Genomic DNA, 25,144 nt, shown 5'->3' with positions numbered 1-25,144 from the left:
AATTACTACTTGAAATCTGTCTGGATCATTTTTCAGTTTGATTGCTCTAATGTGTCGTGATGATGAGGCAGGGAACTTCTTGAGCCAATCCATAGTACCAGACATAATCAATAGAACACAGAGAAGTCAATCTCAGACAGCAATTTGAGCCAGAGCTGAACCACACACCAGTACACATGGAACATACAGTTATTATATTGCAATTTGATTGGCCGTCCTGGCTTAGCTCTTTGTTTGCTCACCTGATTTATTGACTGTGATCCTTTCTGAGTTTACACTTTCATATATATTCCAGCATATTTTGAAAATAGACTTAACCCACAGCTGTGGTTGCATGCAGAGTGCTGTGCGTATTGTGTTGATTACTCTTCCCTTCCATCTTGCACCTTTTGCTGGATATGTATTACAAAACAAGAACACAAAATAAAAATAAAATAAAGGCAGAGTGGACCTCAGTGGACTCCAAACATGCAGGTGAGTATCTATGTGCAAACTTCATTTTGGTTCTGCCAACGTTAGCTCATAAAAGTTCTCCTGGTGGAGAGAAATGGTCGGCATGTGTGTCTGTAGCATACAAAAAAGGGCATCAATTATACAGAGGTGCATACATTTGAAAATACTTCCTCTTCTCTAGATGTCACATTCTAGACTTCTGATCTGGCTTGTGGATTATGACTGAAATAATATTTTTACATTCATATGAGTCACTGCTGTCATGTTGGGAGAGGAAATACTAAAACAACGAGATTCGATCTTGGGGTAACTGGACACCAGTTTTTTCTCCATTTTTATTTTTAAAATGCTCATCAAAAATGCAGATGAGTTGGAGATAGATAGGGCTGTTTTCTAGAAATTGACTACATCGTTTTGGTTTTTTACAAGTAATATAAAGTATATATCATTGAAGGATCCATCTTGTGTATGATCAGCAGATTATCATTGAGGTATGCTTGAATTTAAAACTGAATTTCCGATGATGGATTTTGATTTTTTGAGGCGCATGTAAGAGTTGTTTATGAGAGAACCAGGGGAGAATGTTAAGGTTTAAGTACTGAGTGGATTTAGACACAGGGGAGCCCTGAAATGAGAAAGACAATTGTAAGTCAACTTTTTTTTGTATTCAAACACGAAACTTAGTGTTTAATGCGAGTTCCAACTGTTAAAGTGCAGTATAGGATTAGTGTGAATTTTTAAGGAAGAGCTAATATTAATAGATTATGTTGAATCAACAGCATGTTGGTCTCTGGTTTTATGACACTATAACAAAAGTTTTTCCCTTAACATTTGTGTAAAATCTAAATAACAGTCCTTTGGGCAAGTGTGGTTGCTGGAATGTAATAGTGAGAATTTAGGTTTTACATTTCTAGGGAAGTCATTTCTTTTTTGGGAAGAAAATGATTTTGTAATCGAGAAAATTAAACACATTTAAATTTCTTTTTTTGGGGGGGGGGGGGGGGGGGGGCTCTGATTCTGATATGTAATGATTTTTATACGATTTTAAAATACATCACATGATCACAACATCAACTAACTGGTGCAGTAGATCAACGCCATTCATTATAAATCTGTGGAATTTGAGGAATTACGATAATGATGATGATGCAAAAGGTGAATGTGAAGACACTTGTGCAGCTTCGTATCAAAACATATTTCTTTTTATGCCATAAAAATGTGATCTAAGGAAGTCTGATAGTTGTCAAAACGGCCCTGGTGTAGCTCATTTCCACTGATGACCATTAGATGGCGCTGTGTCTCCAGCTGTGACCAGAAGTCTCTACATTCTTTTAATGATCTCATACAAGTGTTATGAGAGATTCTCGCATCTTTCAGTCGAGTGGTTTGATTAGACATGCTGGGACTTCATTGTTCAGTTCAAAACAAACAAAAATAAAAAGAAAGATTTGGTTTAGTTTGCTTTGTGTGGATCCACTCCACGCAGAGCTCAGACTGCATTCAGACTCTGAAGGCCTTAAGTCAGAATTCGATCTCCTTTACCTACAGTACTTAAAGTGGGACTCTATTGCAACTTTGCATTGAAAGGCCTTCTTTATCCAGACTTTATAGTTGTTTTTTTCCTCCCGCATTTTGACATCAGAGCTAACATCCCCCGATGCTAGTCGCTGTGGAATGTTGAGGCTCTCCCAACTTTGTCAATAGAGTCAGGATGAACCCACTGTAGGTCACAGGTCAAGCACCCGCTCGTCCAGGTGTCGCACGGACAGATCGAGTGTCACACGCTGCTGGTGAGTTCTCTTGAAGCAGAGCTGTAGCTGATGAGTGACAGCTCCTGCTCCATCTCCGTCTCCGGCTCCGTCTCCGACAGCATTCCAATATTGTGGAATTCAGAGAGACTCTGGGAGTATACAATTTGTGTGCCGTCATCTGTTGTGTCCTCCGGGTCTACTGACAGCCTCCCGTTATCCCCACGACCGCCGTTGCGACAGTTACTGTTGCGGTCCACCTCTCCTTTCCTGTCCATCAGAAGAGGCGTGACACTGTGCGACTGGCAGGGCGGAGGGACCAGGAGGGTCTTGCAGCTCAGTCCCGCCGCCTTGGCGCCCACCTTGTACTGACACCTAATGTAGCTGGAGAAGGCTCTCCTGTAGGTCTTGTTGAACAGGGTGTAGACCAGAGGGTTGACCCCGGACGAGATGTAGCCCACCCAGACGAAGACGTTGAGGAGGTCGTTGAGGAGCGACTCGTCACAAGAGCCGCGGCACAGGACGAAGGTGACGTTGGTGATGAAGAAGGGACACCACATGATGAGGAAGAAGAAGAAGACGATTCCCAAAACCTGGCGATGAAAAGACAAAAACAATGCTCTTAGATTTATACAGTATTTGCCAAATCTGGAGTAGATAACATTTAACTGCAATGTCGTCATTTCTCTGTGTGTGTCATTAAAGAAATGATGAAAGGTTTTGATTTCGCAACACAAATGCTGATAACCAAATTCAAATACATAGAACAGTTTTGTCACATCCTCCCACAAGTGTTTTGTTTGTCTTCCAACTTTAATTTTGGGGTGGAATCCACGACTCCAGTGTTTCTAGCAGCCTTTCCATGCCATTTCATACGTCTGGCTGGACTAGATAGTATGCTTTTCTCACCATTTCAGAGGAAGTGGTGGAAATCTGTGGGGACCAGAAGTTACCCAGGAGAATGTTTTCGAAATGCCATAAATAGGAAAAAATAATGGTTGGAATTCTAAAGAAACATATTTGTATAAAGAAAAGTTAAATGAATAAATATGATAATTTAACTACATTCATTCATTCCTTTGTCAAAAATGTCTTGAATCTGAAAACAACCTTTCATTTATTTTAATTCATAAACAACTACATCGTTCATAGCAAGGATGTATTGTGATTCTTAGAGTGCATATTAGGTACCCTTGTGTACCATTTTCTTTAAACAATATACTTTATTCTTATCTTTACATCATATTTTCTCTTTTTAAACCACAAGTGAAAATCTTTTCTTCTGTCCAAATGTCCTCTATTCAAGATGGAGTGAAAATTGACATCTTTCAAATATAATGTGTCTAACATTAATTATTAAATCCTTAAAAATAGTTGATTTGCTCTTAGGTCACTAACATCCGATCTAAAAGGCTACTTATTCAAGCCAGCATTACTTTTAACACGCACGATTGTAACCTTGGTTTCTGACCTCCATGAATCTACTGTTGTCAGTGGAATTTTTTGATATCAGCCGGTTTGGAAGGAGCATTGATTAAGTTCTTCAGGGTCAGGCTGAAAATATATCCTATCCTATATAGCCTTCCTGGACTCTGACCTCTTCGTCTGACTACGATGATGGATTTGTGGCCTTCTCTGATGATGCTGCATCCACACTAACATGACCATAATGATACGAGAAAACATTTCTGGTGCCGTCCAGAACTTCTCCTCTCCTCTTGTTTAACACAAGAGGATGTAGTTTTGATTCAAAAAACAGTTTTTACCTTGACGTGGGACTTCTACATCCTCCAAAACGTTTTTTTTCTGTGAGACTTTACAAACATTTGTACAAACAATCTTTTTTCTGAACTTTTTAATAATTTTTCTTTTGTTATTGTTATTATGGCATTTTCAATTATACAAATGATAAAAGGTAAAAACCTTTAAAGAAATATCGTTAACACTTTAGAATAGGGAACGATATGAACTATTAAAAATCTACTAATTCACATGTGTAGTAACCAGAAATTAGCCTCATATTCTAACCATAACATCTAAATAACTGATTTTATGAAAAGAGAAATAAAGAAGTAATTAAAGACTTACTTTCTCTCTATTTACACCTTATTATGTGTAAATACCATCACCTTTGTCTTTTAAATAAAAAATATAAACTAGTATTAATAGAATCCTAGTTACTCAAATACAAGTGTGTGAATATGTATAGTTATTAGGAGGCTGATAATACATGTAAATCAGTGTTTTCACCTGGTAGAAAAGCCTGTTAAGTGTATATATTTATGACGTTATAACTGCCAAATACTGGACTTAAGTATGAAAATTCTGCCACTTGTGCTTGTATGTCTTCATTCCCCCTCTTAAACATGCAGAATCTTTGATTTGAACGAGAGTTGTCATCACTTTGCTCCTGTCAAAATGGCAGATTAGACAGAAACATATTGTACCGACAACTTTATCAAATTGACCTGTGCAGAAACACCGGTGTCTCCATATAATGTGGAACTTTAATTCCACTAAACTAAATTAACTAACTTTAATTTAACTATTCTCTAGTTAATGCAATAACTATACAGTTATGTAAAAAGGTATTTAAATGGAAGTTAAAGCAGAGTTGACTGTACGTAACAATTTCATGTATCAAGGTTGAATTCTGATAAAAAGTAGTCGAACACCTGCAGTATCTCCATGACAACCCAGGTTCCTTTTTGTGCCGCCAGCATCAATGGCTTACAGGGCCGTCTCTAAGACTACCAGAAGGTTCAGAGACACTTTAAGCACCAAGCTCTCAACTTGACTCTCACCTTAGAGGCACGCCTCTCATTCTTTATGGCCTGCATCATCCCCCGTCGCCCATGGCAACCCGAGGAGTCGCCGCGGCCTGGCCCCGTGGCCGGTGAGCTCATTTGTGAAGCCGTCTCCGAGCTCGGAATGATGCTAATGTTGTCCGACGTGGACGTGCTGAGGAGTAAACTCGGTCCGGCCCCTTTCAGACAGCTCAAGGTGTTTCTCCGGGTCTGAGGTGGAGGCAGGTTCAACTCTGTCGGGCAGAGGACAGAAGTGGTCTTGCAATCAGATAAGAAGGTCAGCTCCAACAGACAAATCAGCCACACTTTCAAATAATGGCTCGGCTGCTATATTTCTCAGCGAATTAACAGTCCGTGCTAGACTCGAGATACTGACACGCACACTTCCCTCCAATAGCAGATGATAAGGCATAAGTGACTGCCTCATCTAGCAATTGATCAATGTTTAAGGCTCAAACTTGGCTCAGACTCAGGGAACAAGCACACTGGACACAGACGCGCTGAACTGCTGATAAACTCAGTTGATAAAACAATTTACGACTCAAGTTGCTGCCAACTTTTCCCCATTTTCGTAAGAGGGTAGAAGCCAAAGAGAAGACTGGTCTAGAAAAGCCAAAACAACATTTCCAGTAACAATAAAAATGAACTTTGGCAAAAGGTAAGACTTAAAAAATGCCCTTATCACTGCTTATTATTCAAATTCACAAATCCCATCCCATCGCCAGACTTTGACTGACGACATGAATTCAGGAGCCACATCAGGAGGGCCCTCAAGCACAAAAATATTTATTTAATTGGATTTTGAGTGACAAGAAACAGTCACAAAAGGACCAAATTAATTATTTAAAAAACAAAAGGGGAAAAAAAAAGAAAGAGGACCTTCAAGAAAAAACAAACAAACAAAAAAATTAAACAAGATAAAGAGAAAAAAGGTAACATTGAGGTAAAGAAAAGAAATCTAATAACTAATAACAAACAGCAAATTAATGAAAAATAAAAAGGTTATAGTTAAAGAAAAAAGCATGATTATTTTCCTAAGCATCGCCAAAGCAACATTATTTTTTAAGCTAACAGACAAATGCAAGGTTTTTGACAAACCTTGAGCTTCTGGAGGAGCTCGCGTGTTGATCTGAGGAATGTGAAAGTTGGACGGAGGAAGCTGCAGCGTGTTTGTCTTTGCTGGTGATTGCAGAGGCTGCTGGGAGGAAGTCTTAGCCTCGTGCAGGAAGACAGTAGCCTGTCTCTGGAGCACCTGGAGAGCAGGAGGTCGGACAGAAATAAACAAGAGACAAAGCATGCAAGAAAAGAAAATGTCAGACTCCCATTGAACTTACTGTATCTCTGTTTCTGGTTGTGGTTGTATCAAACAATGTTTTTATACATTTAATTGTGTATTTTTATATATATACATATATATCTTGTTTATTTATTATGTGTTTTTCACATTCATACTTGTGTCGATGACCTATGTACTGAACAGCATCATACTTAAATATAATATTATTTGTATAATAATGTTGCTGTCATCCATGAAGTCATCTAGACTGATAAAGAACCAGCACTTCTCGAGCGCTCCAACAAACCTTCTAAAGAACACACATGCATGAACACACACCTGTATAGTGAGACAATATGTCACCACCATAATAACCAGTGGGATGAAGAAGGCCACGAAGGAGCCAATCAGCATGAAACGCTCCTCATTAAGGACACAGCTGCCATTCACGAAGACCTTGTCCTCATTGTGGAGGCCGATCACTGGGATAGGCATGGACACCCCTGGCGAGAGAGGGAGGGAAACCAGATTTAGTCAGTCTGCATTTTAGTTTGATATTTATCAAATGAAATGTAAAGCTTATAACATTCATTTTATTCTAAATCGTCATAATAAATGTAATCTAGAAACACAAAAACACTGCCGTTTTAAACTCTTCTTTTGCAAAACAAAATCTTTTTCTTTTTTTTTATATTTTAAACTCTTATTGGGCACAAGATCATCAGTTTGACTTTGGACCTTTAAAGAGGTAAACTCTGGATCCTCAGCTTCCTCCTGGTCATTCATGTGCTACGTTAGAATATTTATTTAAACCTCAGAAGTATCTTAACTTTCCCTTGCTATCGTCATGAACTCAGACCCGTTTTACCTCAAAACACCCTCAAGAGCTGCATCCATCCTTTAGTAATAAAACTACTATTTGTTGTTGAATAAATACTTAAAAGATCATTAAATGAGATCACTTTTTGTATTATATATATATATATATATATACGGTATATAAATATATATGCACTGCAGTATTTACAAGGGTTAACCACAGATTGCATGTGATTCACTAAGGTGGAGACAAGAGTGTGTTTCATGATATGGTGAGTTAAACGTGAGACACCAAAAAGCACAAAAAAAAACGTTTGTCCCAAAGAGGAAGTACTGCAACATCCTAATGTATGAATTTAGAATCCAATTTTAAATTACCTTTTAGTTATGGTACTTTTGTCACATGCCTGCTTTATATGACTGTATATTCTCAAAGGTTTATGATATCTGGAAAATCCCCAAAAGATGGCTAAGTTAAACAAAGGGTATTTAAACTCATATCACTGTCACTACTTTCCATTACTTACATACTTACTTACTACAGTATTTCTGGGATTTGAAGGCCTGCGTGAAAACAGACAAGATGCTTGTGGCCTAAGAAGTTGTGGGTTCAATCGCAGCTTCGGATAAGACTGTGTTGTAGCGTCGCGGTCTACTCTTTTCGGTATGTGCGAATTGGTAAAATAGTTGTAAGTTGCTTATTTTTATTGTTGTTGCTGTTATTATAATTGTTTCAGTACAGTAAACTTCAATGACAGAAGAGGGGCTTGCATTTTAAAGTGGAAAAAAATGAAATCCATGAAATGTCAGACAGTAAAATCACATTTCAAGGTCAGTATCCGGGGCCTGCAATCCTCCCACCTAGTATTTATGAGTCACCTCTGGTCACTCAATCTCTTTTGAATTTAGCTCCTTCTCAAACTGTCCCTCTCTCAGGTCCTTTGATGTCCACGACAGCCTTTCATAGACGTCATAGCAAGAACATGGCTGCACCACCACCAGAGTATTTGAAGGATATTACGGATGGTGTGTGTGACGTTTTGCAGCTAATCCTTAAGCATTGATCACGGCTAAGCCTCAATCACACTCCCTGGTCGGAGAGACTGTGGGGGGGTCAGACCAATGCCACAGCATTTGTTGTGATTACAAAGCATCAGGTTCTAAAGCAGCAAGGGGGTGAGGGGGACTAAAAGCACTTGATAGCCAGACGGATCTTAAATCCAGTGGTGATGGTTCACAGTGAACAAGAGTGGAAACCATTTATAAACATGGAGAATACCAACGATTACCTATTTCTTTAAGAAAAACTGTTTCAATATTTGTATTCCCTCGTTGACAGGGAAGAAATCCTTGAAATCTGTAAATACCAATGAGCAATGACAGGATCCTGAAGGAGGATTTGTGAGAGATGTGGGTTAGAAGATTTATTGCTGTCTGCTGCTGCGTCGACATCATTTCAGACACTAAGAGAAGCTCCAGACAGAAGTAAACAATCGTTTGTTTCGAGTGTTTCTGTGCTCCTTTCCTCTGAGGAGCGATGCTCTAATTAGTAATTAAAAAATATTAAAAGGTAGTTATAAGACACACATACAAATATTTATTAGGACAATTTATGGGACAATTACAAATATATCAAATATAAAAACATTTTAAAGGAATTTTTTTTAAGTTGACTTACTTCCATTTGAAATATTTTATTGTCCCTTTAACATGCGTGATAGCGTCATTTTTCAGCCACTGGAGACAATTGCTAAAAGCTATTAAGTACGGAGCCCCGGACATGACATGGTAAAAACAAAAATGAATTTGTGGCCATGAAATGATTATCTTGTGGCCACAAATTCATTTAAATCCTGTAATTGATGAATGGCAGCTTACCCTGTTCCCGTCATCAGCCAGTACAGCTCAAGACTACAGCATAGGCTGCTTCACCTCAAGATTCTGGGTTTGAGACCTGTCTAGTTATTGACATGTTTACGTGAAAAATGTAAGACATTTGTTGGACTAGAAGAGATGGATAACATAGTATTTTGTTCAAAACAGAGAAGACTTTGGTTGCGGTTTCTAGAGAAGGTGCATCGGTTTGCTCACCCGGCCTAACAAACCGAGCGCACCTTCTCTAGAAACCACAAGTAAAGTACCTGTTTAAAGTTGGTTCTGTATAAATATTCAGATTTTTAACAAAATACAATGCAATACAATGAAACAATAAATTCTCTTGATGTGACAGTTTCTGGTTTTATCTTCTTTTATCTTAGTCTCTCACTACTTCACAAAAACACTGACCCACTACTGTAAAGCAGTTTGGTGGTCACATGACACTGACAGACTTCCTGGGCGTGTCATCCAGACAAAGTTGTCAAACATGACTCATGACCATAACATTTAACCAACAATACAGAAAATACATACATATATATATAAAAAAATATGAAAACGTTAAGTACTGGTGTTTTAATAATATTTGTGTCGCGTATGTTTCAGCAGCATGAGCTTCATAAGTTCCCCCAGTTTCCTTTAGCACATGTTGAAGCTGATGTCTGAAGTACTAGAAGTGAGAGCGCTCATGATATTTAACTGGAACGTTTTCTTTCTCGGTAGCCTTTTAGCCTCTGCTACAAACAAACATATGGAAGTATTTGGATGTTTTTGAGTGTTAAGACGACGATAACTGAGCTCCAGTAGCTTCATTCAAATGTGAATTTTGGGCGAACTATCACTTTAATAGCTGTTTGGTTTAAGAGGTGTAACGAAATAAAATAAATTAGACGCACGGTGGCGCTGTGGTCAGCTGTGGTGACTGCCTCACAGCAAGAAGGTTGGTGGTTCGCTTCCAGGTTGGGAGGGAGCCAACTTGTGACCTTTCTGTGTGGAGTTTGTAAGGAACAAGAATTTTAAAATTGACCCTGAAAGAAACTGGCAGCCAGTAAAGAGATTTAAGGATCGGGGAGATGTAAGTTCTTCAACTAGAGCGGGTCAGTATTTTCGCTGCAGAGTTGTGTATTAACTGCAGGCGAGACAGCTCCTTCTTGTTAAGACACGAAAATAAACTCTTACTATAGTCTAAACGAGAAGACACAAACACATGGATTATAAGCTCCAGATTGTGTCCATTGACATAATTTTCCCAAGTTTAGAGTTTTTTCTCAGTTGAAGTGTGAGTATGAATGGTTGTGTGTCTTTGTGTGCCCTGCGATAGGCTAGTGTCATGTCCAAGGTTTATCCTGCCTCTCGCCCCAAAGAACTGGGATATGCTTCCTTAAGGGATTAAGTAGTAAAGAAATGAAAGCATGAATGAATGAGGTACACCACCAAAACATAGGGCTCAAGGTCGCCTGCACCGCTCAAGGAAGAAGTTGCTTTAACACGCTGGTGACTTCCAAAAGTGCAATAACACAAGACTTTACATCCCAATTTCAAGAACAGTTAGATCCACCGGCTTGATAGAATAACTTCACTTGAAGGGAAATATAAATCAAGGGAAATGCAATTTTAAGCTTTTTAATAAAACATCAGTGGAAGAAAATGAGTCCACTGTAGGGAGGGTGTTTTTATTTCACACGCTGCTTTGTACCAGGAAGGTTTTGGAAACATTGAAAAGATTGATCTGTTTTGTCATATTTCCTGTCCAATAATGATGTTGTGGAGATGACGGAGTAGCAGAAACATAGCAACAGAAATTTAGAAGATTAGAACAAACTGATAATTTAAAATCTTAATTTGTCACATTTAACTGGAATGATTATAACTATTCTGTATTTTTTTTCATTACATTACTTTATAGTTGGTAAAAGTATCAAACAAGTCCCACAATGCATTGCAACAAATATTCCAATGATAAAACCTCAAACAAATGTTAGTGTTATTTTTAATAAGAACTCTGGTTTGACATAAACCAGTTTAGTGTAATGAAGCAGAGTATGCTCAGAGCTCATCGTTCAAACGAGTGAATCATGTCTTCTTGAGATGCCGGCGCTCTTATTTGCACATTTCCACTCGCCTGAGTTCAGAGGTACATGTCGACTGAATCGGCTCCAGAGCAAACAAGACTTTGGCGGAGTTTCAAAACTCTTATCGCATTGTTTGAGGAAGTCAGTTGATGTGCCAAAGCTGCTTTTGAGAATTTGCCAGCAATCTGAATAGAAAGGAAGCTTCTGAGGATTCAAGGCCTCCAGCAAAAGGAAAATGGGAAGAAGGAAAGGAAGCATGTATGACAACATATTGGTCAGTAGAGGGGACAATGAACTGCCTTTTATTGAACCTTAAATCTGATTATAAGAGCTGTAGTTTTGGGTAAAACATGTATTTGTTCATTTAAAGCAGGACATACTGTATATATTTATATTTAGTCTGAATAAATGAATCAAATATGTATTTTATCTCATTTTATTTGCTCAAAATCGATAGCATGAAATGCATAGAGAGGGTAAGATATAAATAAAAGTATTATTTGTAATAATATTAAAATAGAATTAAATATGAACCTTCTGTGTAAATAATGTAATATGAATAAAAGAACTCGAGCTCATTTCACTTCAGCAAACATTAAAACTATTTGTTTAATCATTCATGATTTGCGAATATTACAATAAATAGATACAATCAGGTTGCCTTCCCTTGGATCTCAACTATAGTTTTAGCATTGCACTCTTAATATTTTTCAAATATTTTTGATATTTCTTCTTATGTAATAAAGTGTAACTTAACCCCTTGGTTTGCAGAAATGTTTTCGGATCGGTGAAAACAATTTGGTTGCTTTACCAATATCTGGCTCTTCTCTAAAAAGTTACTGAAAGATGCAATATCATACTTATTTCTACTTTTTTCAAGCTAATCTACCACATATATACTAGCATATATGCAGTGTATAACAGGCGTGATTCAGTCTCTCATATTGTTTGGAAGTTTCCAAATTTATCTCTATTGAAAAATCATCACAACATGAAATATGATTTTGTGTTTTATTAACCTGTTGTTGCCCTTCAAGGCTGCTGAATTTCTTACCATGAAAAGTGCATCATGGCCATAAAAATAAACAATGTAATCTTCTCAATGTTCTAAAATATATAATAATAATATTAATATTCAAGAATATAACAGCTAGAATGAACTTTTAGGGGATACAACGGACAGATGAAAGTATTCTTAAGCAAGAATGAGGAGAAAATGACGTGATGAGGAGGTGAATTAAGAACATTTTTGAAATGAGCTGTTCAGCTCTTGCTTCATCTCTGTCACCACATGAGCTCAGGTCTCACAGCTCCTACCTATAGATATTGTCCAGACGGCAGCGATCTTCATCATAGCTTTGGTTCTGGAGTTGAAGCGGCTGTGCTCTATGGGGTTGCGGATGGCGACGTATCGGTCCAGCGAGATGGCGCAGAGGTGCATGATGGATGCTGTGGAGAACAACACGTCCAGGTAGATCCAAATTGGACACAAGGCGCTGGGAAATGGCCAGGAGTAGTCTGGAAGAAGGATGACACTTGTTATAACGCTAATTTCCGCATGTTGTACACGTTTCATGGATGTATGCATTTGTTTTCACTGAGTATGATGTCATTTAAAAAAAATAATAATTTAATATCATTATTATGGAAGTATATTAGTGCCTTTGGAATATTGAATGGATAAATTTAACATTTTAAATCTTAAAACCATGATTAAAAAATGTTTTTTTTAAGCCTTTGATTATTTTACTTTCTATATTCAACGATTGAATCTGTTTTTATTGAATAATTGAATTCAATAATGCAAATGTTAAAGGTTAAATGAGTTCCTTTTAAATAATTGAATTTAAACATTTCTAAAATGATTTTCTTTTTAAAAGAGTATTATATTTTGATAGTTCATGATTCAATTTTTCCCCCCAAAGTCCTTATACCTAATTGATTGACTTTTAAATGTAATATAAAAATGTTGGCTCTATTATAACAAGAGTAGAAATGGTCTGATGAAGCTTCATGAAGCAGTGTCATTATTTTAAGAGACCACTAGATGGCATTGTCTTCATCCAGATCAGAAACAATGAGAAACATCTGTGTGCTGCTGGGTAGATTCTTACAGAGAATTATCTGTATTTTAGCTCAGGAAAAGTTCAAGAGCAACTTGAAAGTCCTGCTCTTATCAGCCTCCTGAGGAGGGAAGCCTCGATTGAGACCAACAGGGGGTGAAACGTTTGGTCTAGTCTAATATCAGGGCGGGACAATACACATGTTTTTAAACACCTTCCTTTTCACCTCCATTTTAAAATGGATAAAAAGCATCAATCGGTAATTGTACTGCGTGTATCTAATGGTTCAATTACTCTTCAATGTACTTACAAATGAGTATTTTAATTCAGTTTAGTGGGAACGCAGTGATGTGAACGTGTCTAATCCGTCTGAGGAAGGACTGGCTGACGGAACATTATCACGGTCGCCGGGGTGTGAAGCCTTAAGAAGCCGCGCAGAGCGGTTGACAGAACTTTAATTAATTTAATTAGTTTATGGGAGGGCTGCCCTTTAAGAGGCCTAAATATGTAACATCCCTGGAGAAATCAGATGGAGGCTATTGTTGGATCAAGTATAACTTTGATAATTATAATGAAGATAAGTAAATAAGAAACGTGAATGATTGTTTTTTTCGTTTAAAGAGGATTGTAAATTTCACCTTTTTTCTCAATGTGATGTTTTTAGTTTTTAAAATGTTTACCTTTAATCACAGAATTTATGGGACTTTGTTAGCTTCAGTATATGCGAAAACCCTGATCCAAACAATCCGAGTCTGGTCTCCCTTACTTTGTCTCCCGCTGATTTGTAACTGATGCTTCTCTTCAGATGCCACTCTTCTCACTCTTCTTTTAGCTGTTTGACTTTATCCAAATGGCCGTGGTGGTCTGATTATACCTTATTAAGCAGTGTCATTATTTTCAGAGCCCACTAGATGGCAATCTCCACACCGTTTTTATTTTTCGTTTAGAAACATCACATCATTTTTAAACTGATGGTGCCACCTACTGACCTCCAAACATCATGACACTGCTTCATGAAGCTTCATCAGCCCATCACTAACAAATGATATTTATATTTTCAGAATCTGTTACTATACAATCAAATCTATATAAATGATGTAAAAAGATGGAGTCCCTTGCTCAGCCAGCAAACTTATAGTTTATTTCCGAGAAATGTTGTTGTACTTTGGGACGGGTCTGTTAAGGCTCTCAGTTAAGTTTGTGTTTGGAAGAAACCTTTGGAGTAAGATAATAATTCTGTGCTTCAGAAAAAATTCGGACAGTGAACTGGTCTACTTTCTCACTTGTATACAGGTAAAATGTTTTTATTTTAAATTAGATCTGATTCCTTTTCTTTGTTTAAGTTAAAACATTGGCTGCAATTCACACATAAGCTGTAAGGTTGAGACTTCTAACTCCAAAAATGCTCCATACTGCCTGCACTTTTCTCCTCATGTCCCTTGTTCTCTGCAGAGGGGGTATAGTGTTGTAAGAAATCATAATTTTTCCACTGCAAAAATGATAAGTTTGGAGCTGTGTTAACACTGTAAAAGATGTGCCTTTACTGAAAAAGGTTGAGAAACACTGAACTAGAAGAAGGCTACTGAATAAAAATATCATATGATCATATTTCTGCATCCTAACACATAATAAATTCATGAATAATACATTTAAAAAAAAATCATGACGGATACATATTTAAGTATAATCACTATAACTCTCCTATTGTGACTAAAAGAAGCACTTAGATCTATATCCCTGAAGTCAATTGCTCCAATAACATCTGTTGACCTCACAGCAGGAGCAACAGAAGCAAAATCCGGCAGAATTTAAAATTGGCCAGGCTTGGTTCTGTTGATCCCAGAGGGTGGAAGCTATCTTCGTGCTCTTTCTCCCAACACCAAGAGTGAGGGCAAAGGCGCCTTCGAGTGATTCCCTGTGGAGCTGGGAATGATTTAGTGTGAACAAAGCAGGCAGAGCCGACACATTACTTCACTGACTCTGGACCCTCTCGAAACAGACACAAGACGCAAGAAAGGGATTGAGGAAAAACATTTCTAACAAAAAGTAGATAAATATTTATTTAGCGAAGGATTTATATAATTTATTTGAACTATTCTTGTTAATGGAAGTTCCAATAATAATGTTCTTGCTCATATTTAAGTGTATTTTATCGCGATAAGCCAAATTTGCAAACTATAATGGAATATTCTCAGCAATAACAAATAGGAAAACTCTTTTTCACCACAGGAAGACACTTTAATATGCAACAGGAGATGAACCCAACTGAAAAAAACAGCATTATAATTCACTGAACCATATCTCTGCTGCACCTTCTGCTGTGTCAGCATTCCAGATAACTTATATAGGAAAATGTTTCTCCCAGTGCCAGAGGTGATTGTTTTTTTAGAAGTATTTCCTGCTCAGCAAATGAGACACTCTGCCAAAATAGGTGGAAAAAAATAAATGTTCTGTAAATCTCTGGAATTAATTCTAAAGGAGGAACAGCAGGTGGAGTGAATAATGCTTTTGTGTGTTTGTGTGGGAGGCAGTTTGCATATCAGCGCAGCGGGCAAACACTTGACAGTGTTTTATGTCCTGTACTCAGCATGAGGTACTCATTTCATGTCAACATTCTCCCCTCTTAAATCTAGATCTAGGTGTGATCCAGTAGTTGATGTGTAATTGTTAATACATAATTGTTTCAAGATCCAAAAACTAACTCAAAACTTCCCCATAGTCCCACACTTTGTGAAACTGTGGGATTTACAGTATATTCAGTTTCAGTTTTCAGTTGTTGATATAAAACTCTTTTAACTTGCCACCAACTGGTGGATGTTACGTCAAACTGTTTATTTTGTTGAGTGTTTGAATTATAATGATAACCTCAACACATTAACACATGTACTTTGTTCTTATTGTCCGCTCCTGGGTCAGATTATTCAGCTATTAAGCACAAAATGTCTCTTAAGGTAAGACAGATGTAATATTTCCTTATAAATATGATACTCAGCATAGCTGGGATGATACTTTGTGGTGCGACTCTTCAATATTGTTTGCATGTGCATTATCTCTCTGTATCTTCTATATAAGCTGGGTTTCTATGACTCAAATAAATGTAAGAATATTGATATCACACCAATTAAACATCAGGGCAACTGCTGGAGGGCATGACAAGGCATCAAGATAATGTGGGAAAGATTGGTTGAGATTAGAGACTACTGAAAGCACATCTTTCAGAATGTATCAAAGAGTTCCGAGGGTAGAAAACAAGCAGTCATAGTATAAAGTTGCTAAATTTGTCCCCACATTCAAAGCACTATCGTAAGAAATTCTTTATTTCTCTGGTGAAGTGTTCCCTGCATGTCTGATTGAGGATTATCTCGGTTGACCTGGAAGCACCTCAGAATTCCCACAAGTTATCTGGAGAGAGGAAGGTCTTAGACTTCTGTCCCCTGTGACCTGATTCTTGGATCAAATGTTTTATATAATTGCATTTTCTGCATTCTGTTTTATTCAGAGAAATGGTTTAATATGATGTCATGGATTGACAGATCTATTTTAATCCTGCTAGTATTTTTCCCACTGGCTAATGAATGTGTTCGGACTCTCCAAGTTATATCTGCCCACCTTTGCCTAATCGTCCAGTCAACTCAACTGCCGCCTGTTGTCGTGTCACATTCTTGGTCAGTCTCCCCACTGAAAATACTACACATGCATTTATTCATTTTCTGGGAAGCATATACCAGCAGGAACCACAGTTTTCCTCTCTAATAACGGTGGAACCATGTGATGTGTTGAAAAGATTCTGCTACTTCTTTATGCAGACATCAGTGTCCACCAACAAATTAGACCTACTGTATCTTCACCATTTTGGACTTTTGCAACAGCCGTACAAACGGATGGACTAATTTTTAGATTTTGCATCTGAATATTGGAGATTGATTACTTAGTTGTTTTAGCCTTTTATACGTTAACTCTATTAAAAAATGAATAATGATTTTTTTTTTTACAAATAAAAGATACAAATAAGATGGATTACTTACAGGAAAGATTTCTTACTCTCTCATGAAAAAATAAATAAACAATAGATAGACGAGAATATTCACCTTTCTGCTGTTAATTCCTTTTTGTTTTAAATATATAATTCCAGCCTTTCATTGTATTTCAAATAAAGCTATAATTATTTGCTTTACAGTTTACTCTTGTTATCTCTAAGAAAATAACCATTAACAACAAGTATTTATATTTGTTTCCAAAATACCAAAGACAAAATTTCCATTAAGTCTGATTATAATATTTTATTGATACAGTAAATTGAAACAAGAAAGGGCAAAAATGAGACGTCCAAGATTATTAGCCCCCTGGCCCAAGACTGCAAATAGCCCCACGGCAAGATGCTCCCACCACCATGTTTAACTATGGGAACTGTGTTCTTTGGGTTGAAGGCCTCTCCCTATCTTCGCCAAACACACCACATCCATGTGCCCAAATAGTTCCAGTTTGTCTCATCAGACTTAGTACAGACTTCCAAAACTCATCTTTACCTTTCAAATGTGCACGTGGAAACTTAAGTCTTGCTGTGATGTTCCACTCTAAGTAAGAGTAAAGGTTTTTTTTCGGCGATGGCTGTGAAGCCCACCACAATGAAGTGCATCTTGGCAGATGTCCGGGGTTCTTGCTGAGTTCTTGAAATCTTGTGCTTACTACCACGCCCAATTTGTCTCCTTGTACTTGGCAGTGATGCAATGTACAGCGGTTCTAGACACTGTGACAAGCTTGGAAATGACGGTATAACCTCCCCCCTCTCCTGAGCCTCCACTATCTTCTTTCTGAGCTCAAGACTGATTTCCTTTGGCATGATGACAAGTAATCCCACTCAATATACACAGGTGCCCTGTTCCTCGGATTCATTTAAGGAAGCTGATTGACTGCATGGGCGTGGTTTTAAACCTGATTGGTTAATTAGGTTTGTTTTAAAAAACAAAATTTCACATGGGGGCTAATATGTTTGAACACTCCATTTTTCACACATTTTGATGTAAAGCAAGCTTTAAAATGTATTTCGTATCAACAATCTACCAAAGCTACTAAATAGGACTGGTGAATGTTTGATTATATCAAGTTTATTAATGCTGAAAACGTTGGGATGAGTTTTAGGAAAAGATTCCATAATTCCTTGAGGGCTAATAATGTTGGCCTCAACTGTAAATACTAGTTTATATTAAATTTAAATCAGTATGTTTTTCAGGTTTGTGAAGAAACTGGAAACGTTATTGTTTTTTGAGCTATTGCTGTCTATACATTGGCAGTATAAATATATAACTTGTTTATTTGATTGAACATTTGATGTGTATGTCATTTCCCAAGTGATATTTCCTGAGTAAGTTGTTTACATTTTATTTTATTAATTTAACTGCTTAGTAATCAGGCTATCAAGTCATTTACTATATAGTTTTAACTGTGTATTGTTTTGGATTGTTAAGCGCTTTGTGACCCTGGTCTAGAAAGGCGCTTTAGAAATAACCATTACATACTTACTTTCTTCCTCAGATTGCAGCTTTATGGTGACTTTTCTTTATTCATGAGATAATTAAACTACTCAGTTACAACTCAACCATACAATTTCACACATTTAAGACATTTTTTGAATTACTACTAGGTAACAAAAATAACAACGTTAAAGCTCAATAGGGTAAAATAATTGTAGCTTGAAGTTTGGCCATGATAGTTCAGTCAACAAGTTATTAAAAGATGACCAAACGTGCCCTTTCTCACTGTCAGCTACTGATTATTTTTGGGATGTTGGCATTTATGCTGTACAGTGTTCAGTCTTATGCCATTGATGTATCCACAGAAAGGACATTTACTTTTAGATGTTGCCATTAATGTTGCTAGAATGCTATTAATAATGTAATTATCTAAATGCCAAGTTTATAAATTGCATTTATAACTGCAATGAGTTAGACGAAGACATCATTGACACACCAAGCAAAATATTCTTCAGGAAAATATATTATTTTCCTTTTTAACCCTTGTGTTATCTCTGGGTTAATGTGACCCTGAGGCCCGCAAACAATTGTGTTAGACCTTGACCCTGAGGCAACAATGCTTTGTTTTGCTTCAGCTTTTCACATGATTTGAAAATGTATTCTTTTTTTGAAGATAGAGCAAACTTTATTAACATTTTACTGAACAAAATTGGGCATTATTGATAATATAAATCTATATGCCACAGTTGAGTACATATTAGAATAATAAAAAAAGTATTTAATTGTGTATTTAACAGTGTAATTCACAGATCTATGTTAGTTGAGATACATTTTAGATAAAAATGACATATAGTTCAATATATTTAAATACTTACATAGATATTTCAACATTTAAAAGAACAAATGTTCTCTCAGATTAAGATCAGGACTTTGCAGTCAAAATATTGAACAAGGGAGAATAAACTTAATTCTAGGACATAAAAACGTCAGCAGAACAAATGACTTTGGGGGGAAAGTTTTTTTTGGAGCAGTTTTCTTGACCGGTATTAACGTAATTACAAACTAAATTCCTTTTAGAGACGTTAGCAAAATATAAGAGACACAAGTGTGAGGGACTCACCATACAGGATGTTGATGAGGGAGATCGGCATAACCAGGATGCCTACGAGCATGTCCGCAACTGCCAGCGAGCGCAGGAAGAAATTTGTCGCGTTCTGAAGCTTCTTTTCCAGCGACACGGCCAGGATCACCAAGATGTTCCCTCCGACGGTCAGCGCAATGATGACCAGTATGAGCAGAGCCGGCCAGTTCTTCTCTCTGATGGCAGCTCTGCTCACCACCTCCTGCGTGAAATTGTCCAGACCGGAACTCATGGCGGCTGCACCTGGGATCCCACTGTTGCCTCCGAGTCCTAGACTTCTCGTATGGCTTTGGTTTAACGCCATGGAGATGTTACTGGGCCAAGTCATGTGACCTCCCACCACCATGGAGGCAGTGGTGGTGCTGAATCCACCCAGAAGAGCTCTCCCTGGACCCCCCATTCCTCAAATACACCCCAACCTTTCGGAGGTTGCCCGGGGTGGGGAAGGTTATGTTAGCATTTAGGGTCACTTTTAATAGTTCCCTAAGGTTATTTGAGGTGAAGTGGTTTGAATATAAGAGGGTCTATCTAGACATCCAGGATGAATAATTGGCTCCAATAAGCCTCATAGTTGAGTCCAAGAAGGTCCTTGACCAGATGCTCAAATTCCCAGTCGTCCCAGTCAACTCCACTACTAGCACACAGGGAAACAGTTAGAGTCCCAAACATGGAGCTCATGACAGGATCTAAACCGCAGTAGTTGGGTAGAGGGTCTCCAAATCATTCTTTCCAGGATGTTGAAAGGAAATCATCTGCAAAAGAGAAGAAGTGAACATTAAGAGACATTTTGACTGTCAAAATGTTGGCTTTGGAAGCAAGAAATAATACATGGATTACCAACATAAACGATTTGGGTTGGACAACCGAGGTGGATGAGAGGAAAAGAACAGGAACAGAAAGGATATACATTTGTTCAAAAATGAATTAAAGGAGCTGAAAGATTTGTGTTCACGAGTCTGCAAAGAAGTCGTAAAACATTTTCTAACATCTCCTATTCCGTCCACAGTGAAGCCTCAAACAGAAGGTCTCACACACAAAACCCAATGAACTTTGTTAAAATGCCAACGTTTGCCAGAACAGGACCCTGTCGGTGTCAGAAAAGGCTGCAAAGACAAGCAGCTTCACTGTAATTGGCTGGAACCAGAAGCAGTGAATTTTGTGTTGAGTGAGGACATATACTGTAGATCCATAGAGTCTGGGTGACAGGAGAGCCCTTTTAATGAGAGCAAAAATGAATCTTATATAAAGTGCAGAGAATACCAAATAATAGATGGGAAAAAGGTTGGAAGAAGTTCCTGAACTTAAGGATTAAAACAATATTCCTTGACCCAACAAACAAGCATCAGTCGCTGCTGAACTGATGAAGACAGTGAGATACATGTTGATGTACAGCTAATTGCCCCCACGGGTGTCAAACCATGCATTTCTTTGACATGTTTTGACACCACCATCAAAGAATGACTTATGTTTAAGAGACATTTTTTCAACCAAACCTACTATTTTCCACCCATTTCTTGTTCATTTTGGTTTATTTATGTCCGCCGTGTCTCAATGGAGAGCTGCTGTAAAATAAACGACAGTGCTGCTGTATTTCTGCAAACATGAGGATGGGTTTGGATGAAATTGAATTGCTGATTGTCTCTTTAATATCTTAAATCACCCGGCGATTTGTGATCACACCGTAAGTCTCCTCACCGCCTAAGGAGACATTTATTTCCTCAGTCTGGATGTCAAACAAAGCCTTATTCAAAAAAACAACTTTTGTTTGTATAAAACCTTGCGTTACTGTGAGTGCGCTGATGAACAAACGTAATCATGGAAATTGTTGGCATGCATCTGAGCGTATTTATTGACATCACACATTTCTGTGAATGACGCTAAAAAAATAAAACTTACTTACTTATTTAAATTAGACTAATGTTTTAAAAGTTAACAGATTGAATCATTGACAAAAACAAATATTGATGTGTGTTTTGTAAATTTAAACTACTTTATGCTATGTTATCTTATTTAACATCAATAATAAGCTTTAAAATGTAACGATAAAATACATGTCATTCCTGTTAGCTCAATTGAACAAACTATCACCCTATAGCAAAACTAGACCAACAAATTTCAAATTCAAATAATTTGCTAAAATGTCAGCAGTTAAACATTGGTATGTTTTTAAAAAAAAGGATTTTTGAATCAAAGCTATAACCGAGAGCGTTGCCTCATTTAACTTCTGATATTTCTCTTGTAGGAGGAGATGATCTGCAACATGTACCCTAAAGCCACATAGAGACACAGGTTCACTGCCTCGGGCTAGATTCAAACCACAGACCATCTTGCTGTGAGGCAGAAGCACCTCCACTTAAAGAGGATAAAATGATCTGCGGAGGGTCCAGACTTCAAATAAGCCACAAGCAAACATTCACAAATGTTTTAACAAATATTTTTAATATGTTTTAAAACATAAACTAATTCAAACACATGCAACATGACAAGTATAAGTACTAAGAGTAAGTATACAAAAGTTTTCTTTTAATTTAATAAAAGACTTGTGAAAGTAAACTGCAGCTTCTGCTGAACTAAAAATGATTTAAAAGATCTTTTTGGCACGATATTAATGTGGCAGCTGTAGCGTAACAACGTTTGCTGCTTAAGATGATAAATGCAAACACGGAAGAGACGATATGCATCGACACAAATAGCCCAAACTAAGTGGTTGCAATACTCCATCTTGATTGAAAAGGCTGTCATAAGTGCGACCATTTACAAATTGTGTGTGTTTGTCACCGCTACACCACTCTGTGTGTAATCGACAGTTTGCCTCCCATTTTCTGCTGTTGTTGAAAGAATCAGCAAAGAAAACTCCGCCAACAGCAAACCATTTAAACTGACGGGCAGTGTGTGTGTGTCTGTTTGTGTGTGTGTGCTCGTGAAAATGTAAATCATATTTATTACATGCTAAGTAATTCAGATTTCCTTCTTTTGTTTGAATTGTCCTTGAATGTTTGTATTGAAATGGGGCCAGAATATCCCTAATTTAAATCCGTCCAATTTGATACACCATATATAAAAAATAATACATCACACATATTTCCATAAATTCAGATATTTTTGCTAATTGTTAGGGGGCACAAAGAGAGGCGGAAGCCCCCCATGAAAACAGTCCCTTTCCGATAATATTTAAATCATGTATTACATAATACGTTAGGGAGATCTTATTGAAGTTGGACCTATTCCAAATTCTTCTGCAATTAACAAAGACTGCCAGAATAAACGAGGAGACTTTGTCTTAAGCTTGTGCGTTTATTACCCAGTTAAAGCCCAGATGTTGTCAACAAAGCCCCCCGGGTTAATGAGCACCTTGAGACAAACGTCTGCATCGCTACTGTTTGTTTGAGCCATGTCGCTCTGAGGGAAGGATCCTGGCGTTTTCCTTTTATTATCATCCAAGCCCGGTAAACAAAGTATCATCTGAGTCTTGACTGCAGAGTTTACTGCTCACTCTGTCTCTGAAGGTATTTATACTTAGGGCGAAGAATGTCCCCTTCAACTCGTGCTTTGAATCGAGTAAACAAAGAGCTTTACTGAGACAGGAGTGTGTACGGTGATGATGACATGGGGTTAAGAGAGGGGATTCTAGGAGTATCAAGACTAAACCTGGTCACTGACTACCAGTTCTGACTGGAACTAAGAACCCATGTGACCCCATGAACTCCATGGCCTTGAGTCCTCTCGCTGACTCACAACAGGAGTCTCAAACACCTTGACAAACAATTCCGACTACACAACATGACATCCATATTGATCGGTGTATCAAATGGATTTGAAACACATTCAAAGCTAATTGCCAACCCCTACGCTAAAGTCGGCATCATGAATGGCTCCTCAAGCTAATATAACAATCAAACCATGTCTGTCTTTTTCTTTAAGCTTCTATTTTTCTTCCTATTATGGTTGTCTGTGGTTTTTAATGTGTTTTCCCGACAAATTATTGGCACAAGTAATTGACTTCCTGTGCAGTCGTGGGTTTTTTCGAGACGCCACCGGCTACAAGATGAGTCATTGTTTTAGGGAAACACAAAATATTTTGGTTATCATGACGAGGAGCTGTGAAACTGAGAGGAGAAACTGAGAAAACACCTCTTTTCACTATATAAATAGCTACAGAGCCAAATGCTAAAGGCCGTTGGTAAAATGATGTCCTAGTAATCGTTTGCAAATTCAAATGATCATATTTAAATAAGAATCATGTACATTTTGTTATGATCCATTTTGGCTTTTCTAAACATTTATTTTGCTGAATCAACAGTCGGAGGGGCAAGAGCTACTTTAAGAATCCTATGATTGGACTGCCATGGTCAGTGCCCTGTTACCGCCTGATTTAAATTCCAACTGACCTCCATTAGTGCTTTTGTGGGTGGCAACAAAGAGTCACATTTACAAGTGCATTTATTTCTCCAACTGCAGATAAGAGGAAAAAAATGAATGGATATTTTACATTCTATTATTTTCTTTGGTTAGTTTTGCTGTGGAAAAGTATGGGGAACCACAGTTGCCGTAAATTGCAAAACAAATTTACAAACTAATACCCAATCAAATTAAAATATATATGAACTTTGTATATTTGTTAAATGTTTTTGTACATTGTCAAGAAAATTGGACATTTGTAAACACATTTTGTGAGTTTGTTTAGCAAATTTCTAAATGTCTAATGACCATGTAAACTTGTTTCAAGACATGCTAATGGTGTTTAACTATTTTGTTAAATTATGTTCAAGACTTTATGAATTGTATCACAACTTTTCAAGTTTGTCAATTTGTTTTATAATTAATATAATAATATAATACATTTAATTAAAATCTGTTCTTTATGATTCATTGAACAACCTACTTGTGTGTACAGTCTTTTTCTCTCAATGTAGGACTAACCAAATTCGAAACCAGATGCAAGAAATAATATGTATGCAAATAAAAGTGATCTTTTGAACATCTCCGGAGCTTCTTTTAACAAGATCCTGTGGGTCAAATAAAACGTTGAGCTAAAATTCCTGACCACTGAGTCGTGGCAAATATTGAGAGATGTTATCTTCATTCTGCTCATTTTAAATCTTTGCTTTTCTTGCGGTTGGATAAAATATGTATGTCTATAAAATTACTACAAAGGTCACTGTTTTCCATCTTACTTAGAATAATGTGGCTATGTTTGTGTGTTTTTAACTTTAAAGTCTATGAGTCAATTAGTAACCCGTCTAATCTAATCCAGTGAATAAGCAAACTCGGATCATACGTTGAAACATTAAGCAAGTTCTCCGATATACATTAACAACATTATAACACACTCCTGATGCTACTGACTTGTTTTATTTATTTATGAATGTTCTATCATCTCTCGACGAATACAAATAACAAATACTTTTCATCAATT

General features: G+C 37.3%; 1 protein-coding gene across 1 annotated transcript; it reads right to left on the bottom strand.

Annotated features, from left to right (window-relative positions):
* Nucleotides 1-1,444: 1,444 nt before the first annotated feature.
* htr2cl1 (5-hydroxytryptamine (serotonin) receptor 2C, G protein-coupled-like 1) lies at nucleotides 1,445-20,424 on the bottom strand. The gene is made up of 6 exons (XM_087790088.1): nucleotides 19,708-20,424; nucleotides 12,371-12,571; nucleotides 6,624-6,787; nucleotides 6,107-6,260; nucleotides 5,006-5,241; nucleotides 1,445-2,794 (listed from the first exon to the last, which is right to left on the bottom strand). Exons 1-6 carry the CDS (start codon nucleotides 20,126-20,128, stop codon nucleotides 2,231-2,233), a joined length of 1,740 nt encoding a protein of 579 aa, XP_087646214.1. The 5' UTR covers nucleotides 20,129-20,424; the 3' UTR covers nucleotides 1,445-2,230.
* Between the last annotated feature and the right edge of the window lie 4,720 nt (nucleotides 20,425-25,144).

This window comes from Callionymus lyra, chromosome 4 (assembly GCF_982586985.1).
Source record: "Callionymus lyra chromosome 4, fCalLyr1.hap1.1, whole genome shotgun sequence".
In the NCBI taxonomy this organism is placed as follows: Eukaryota; Metazoa; Chordata; class Actinopteri; order Syngnathiformes; family Callionymidae; genus Callionymus; species Callionymus lyra.
This window is presented reverse-complemented; position numbering and strand designations above follow the sequence as displayed.

Bases quoted from the DNA above. Each gene is read 5' to 3' on its own strand.
- htr2cl1 (XM_087790088.1), bottom strand. From the start codon at position 20,128: ATGGGGGGTCCAGGGAGAGCTCTTCTGGGTGGATTCAGCACCACCACT. The intron at 5,242-6,106 runs GTTTGTCAAAAA...TCTGCCCGACAG, and splicing joins AGCTCCTCCAGAAGCTCAAG to AGTTGAACCTGCCTCCACCT. The intron at 2,795-5,005 runs GTGAGAGTCAAG...TTTCATCGCCAG, and splicing joins ATGAGAGGCGTGCCTCTAAG to GTTTTGGGAATCGTCTTCTT.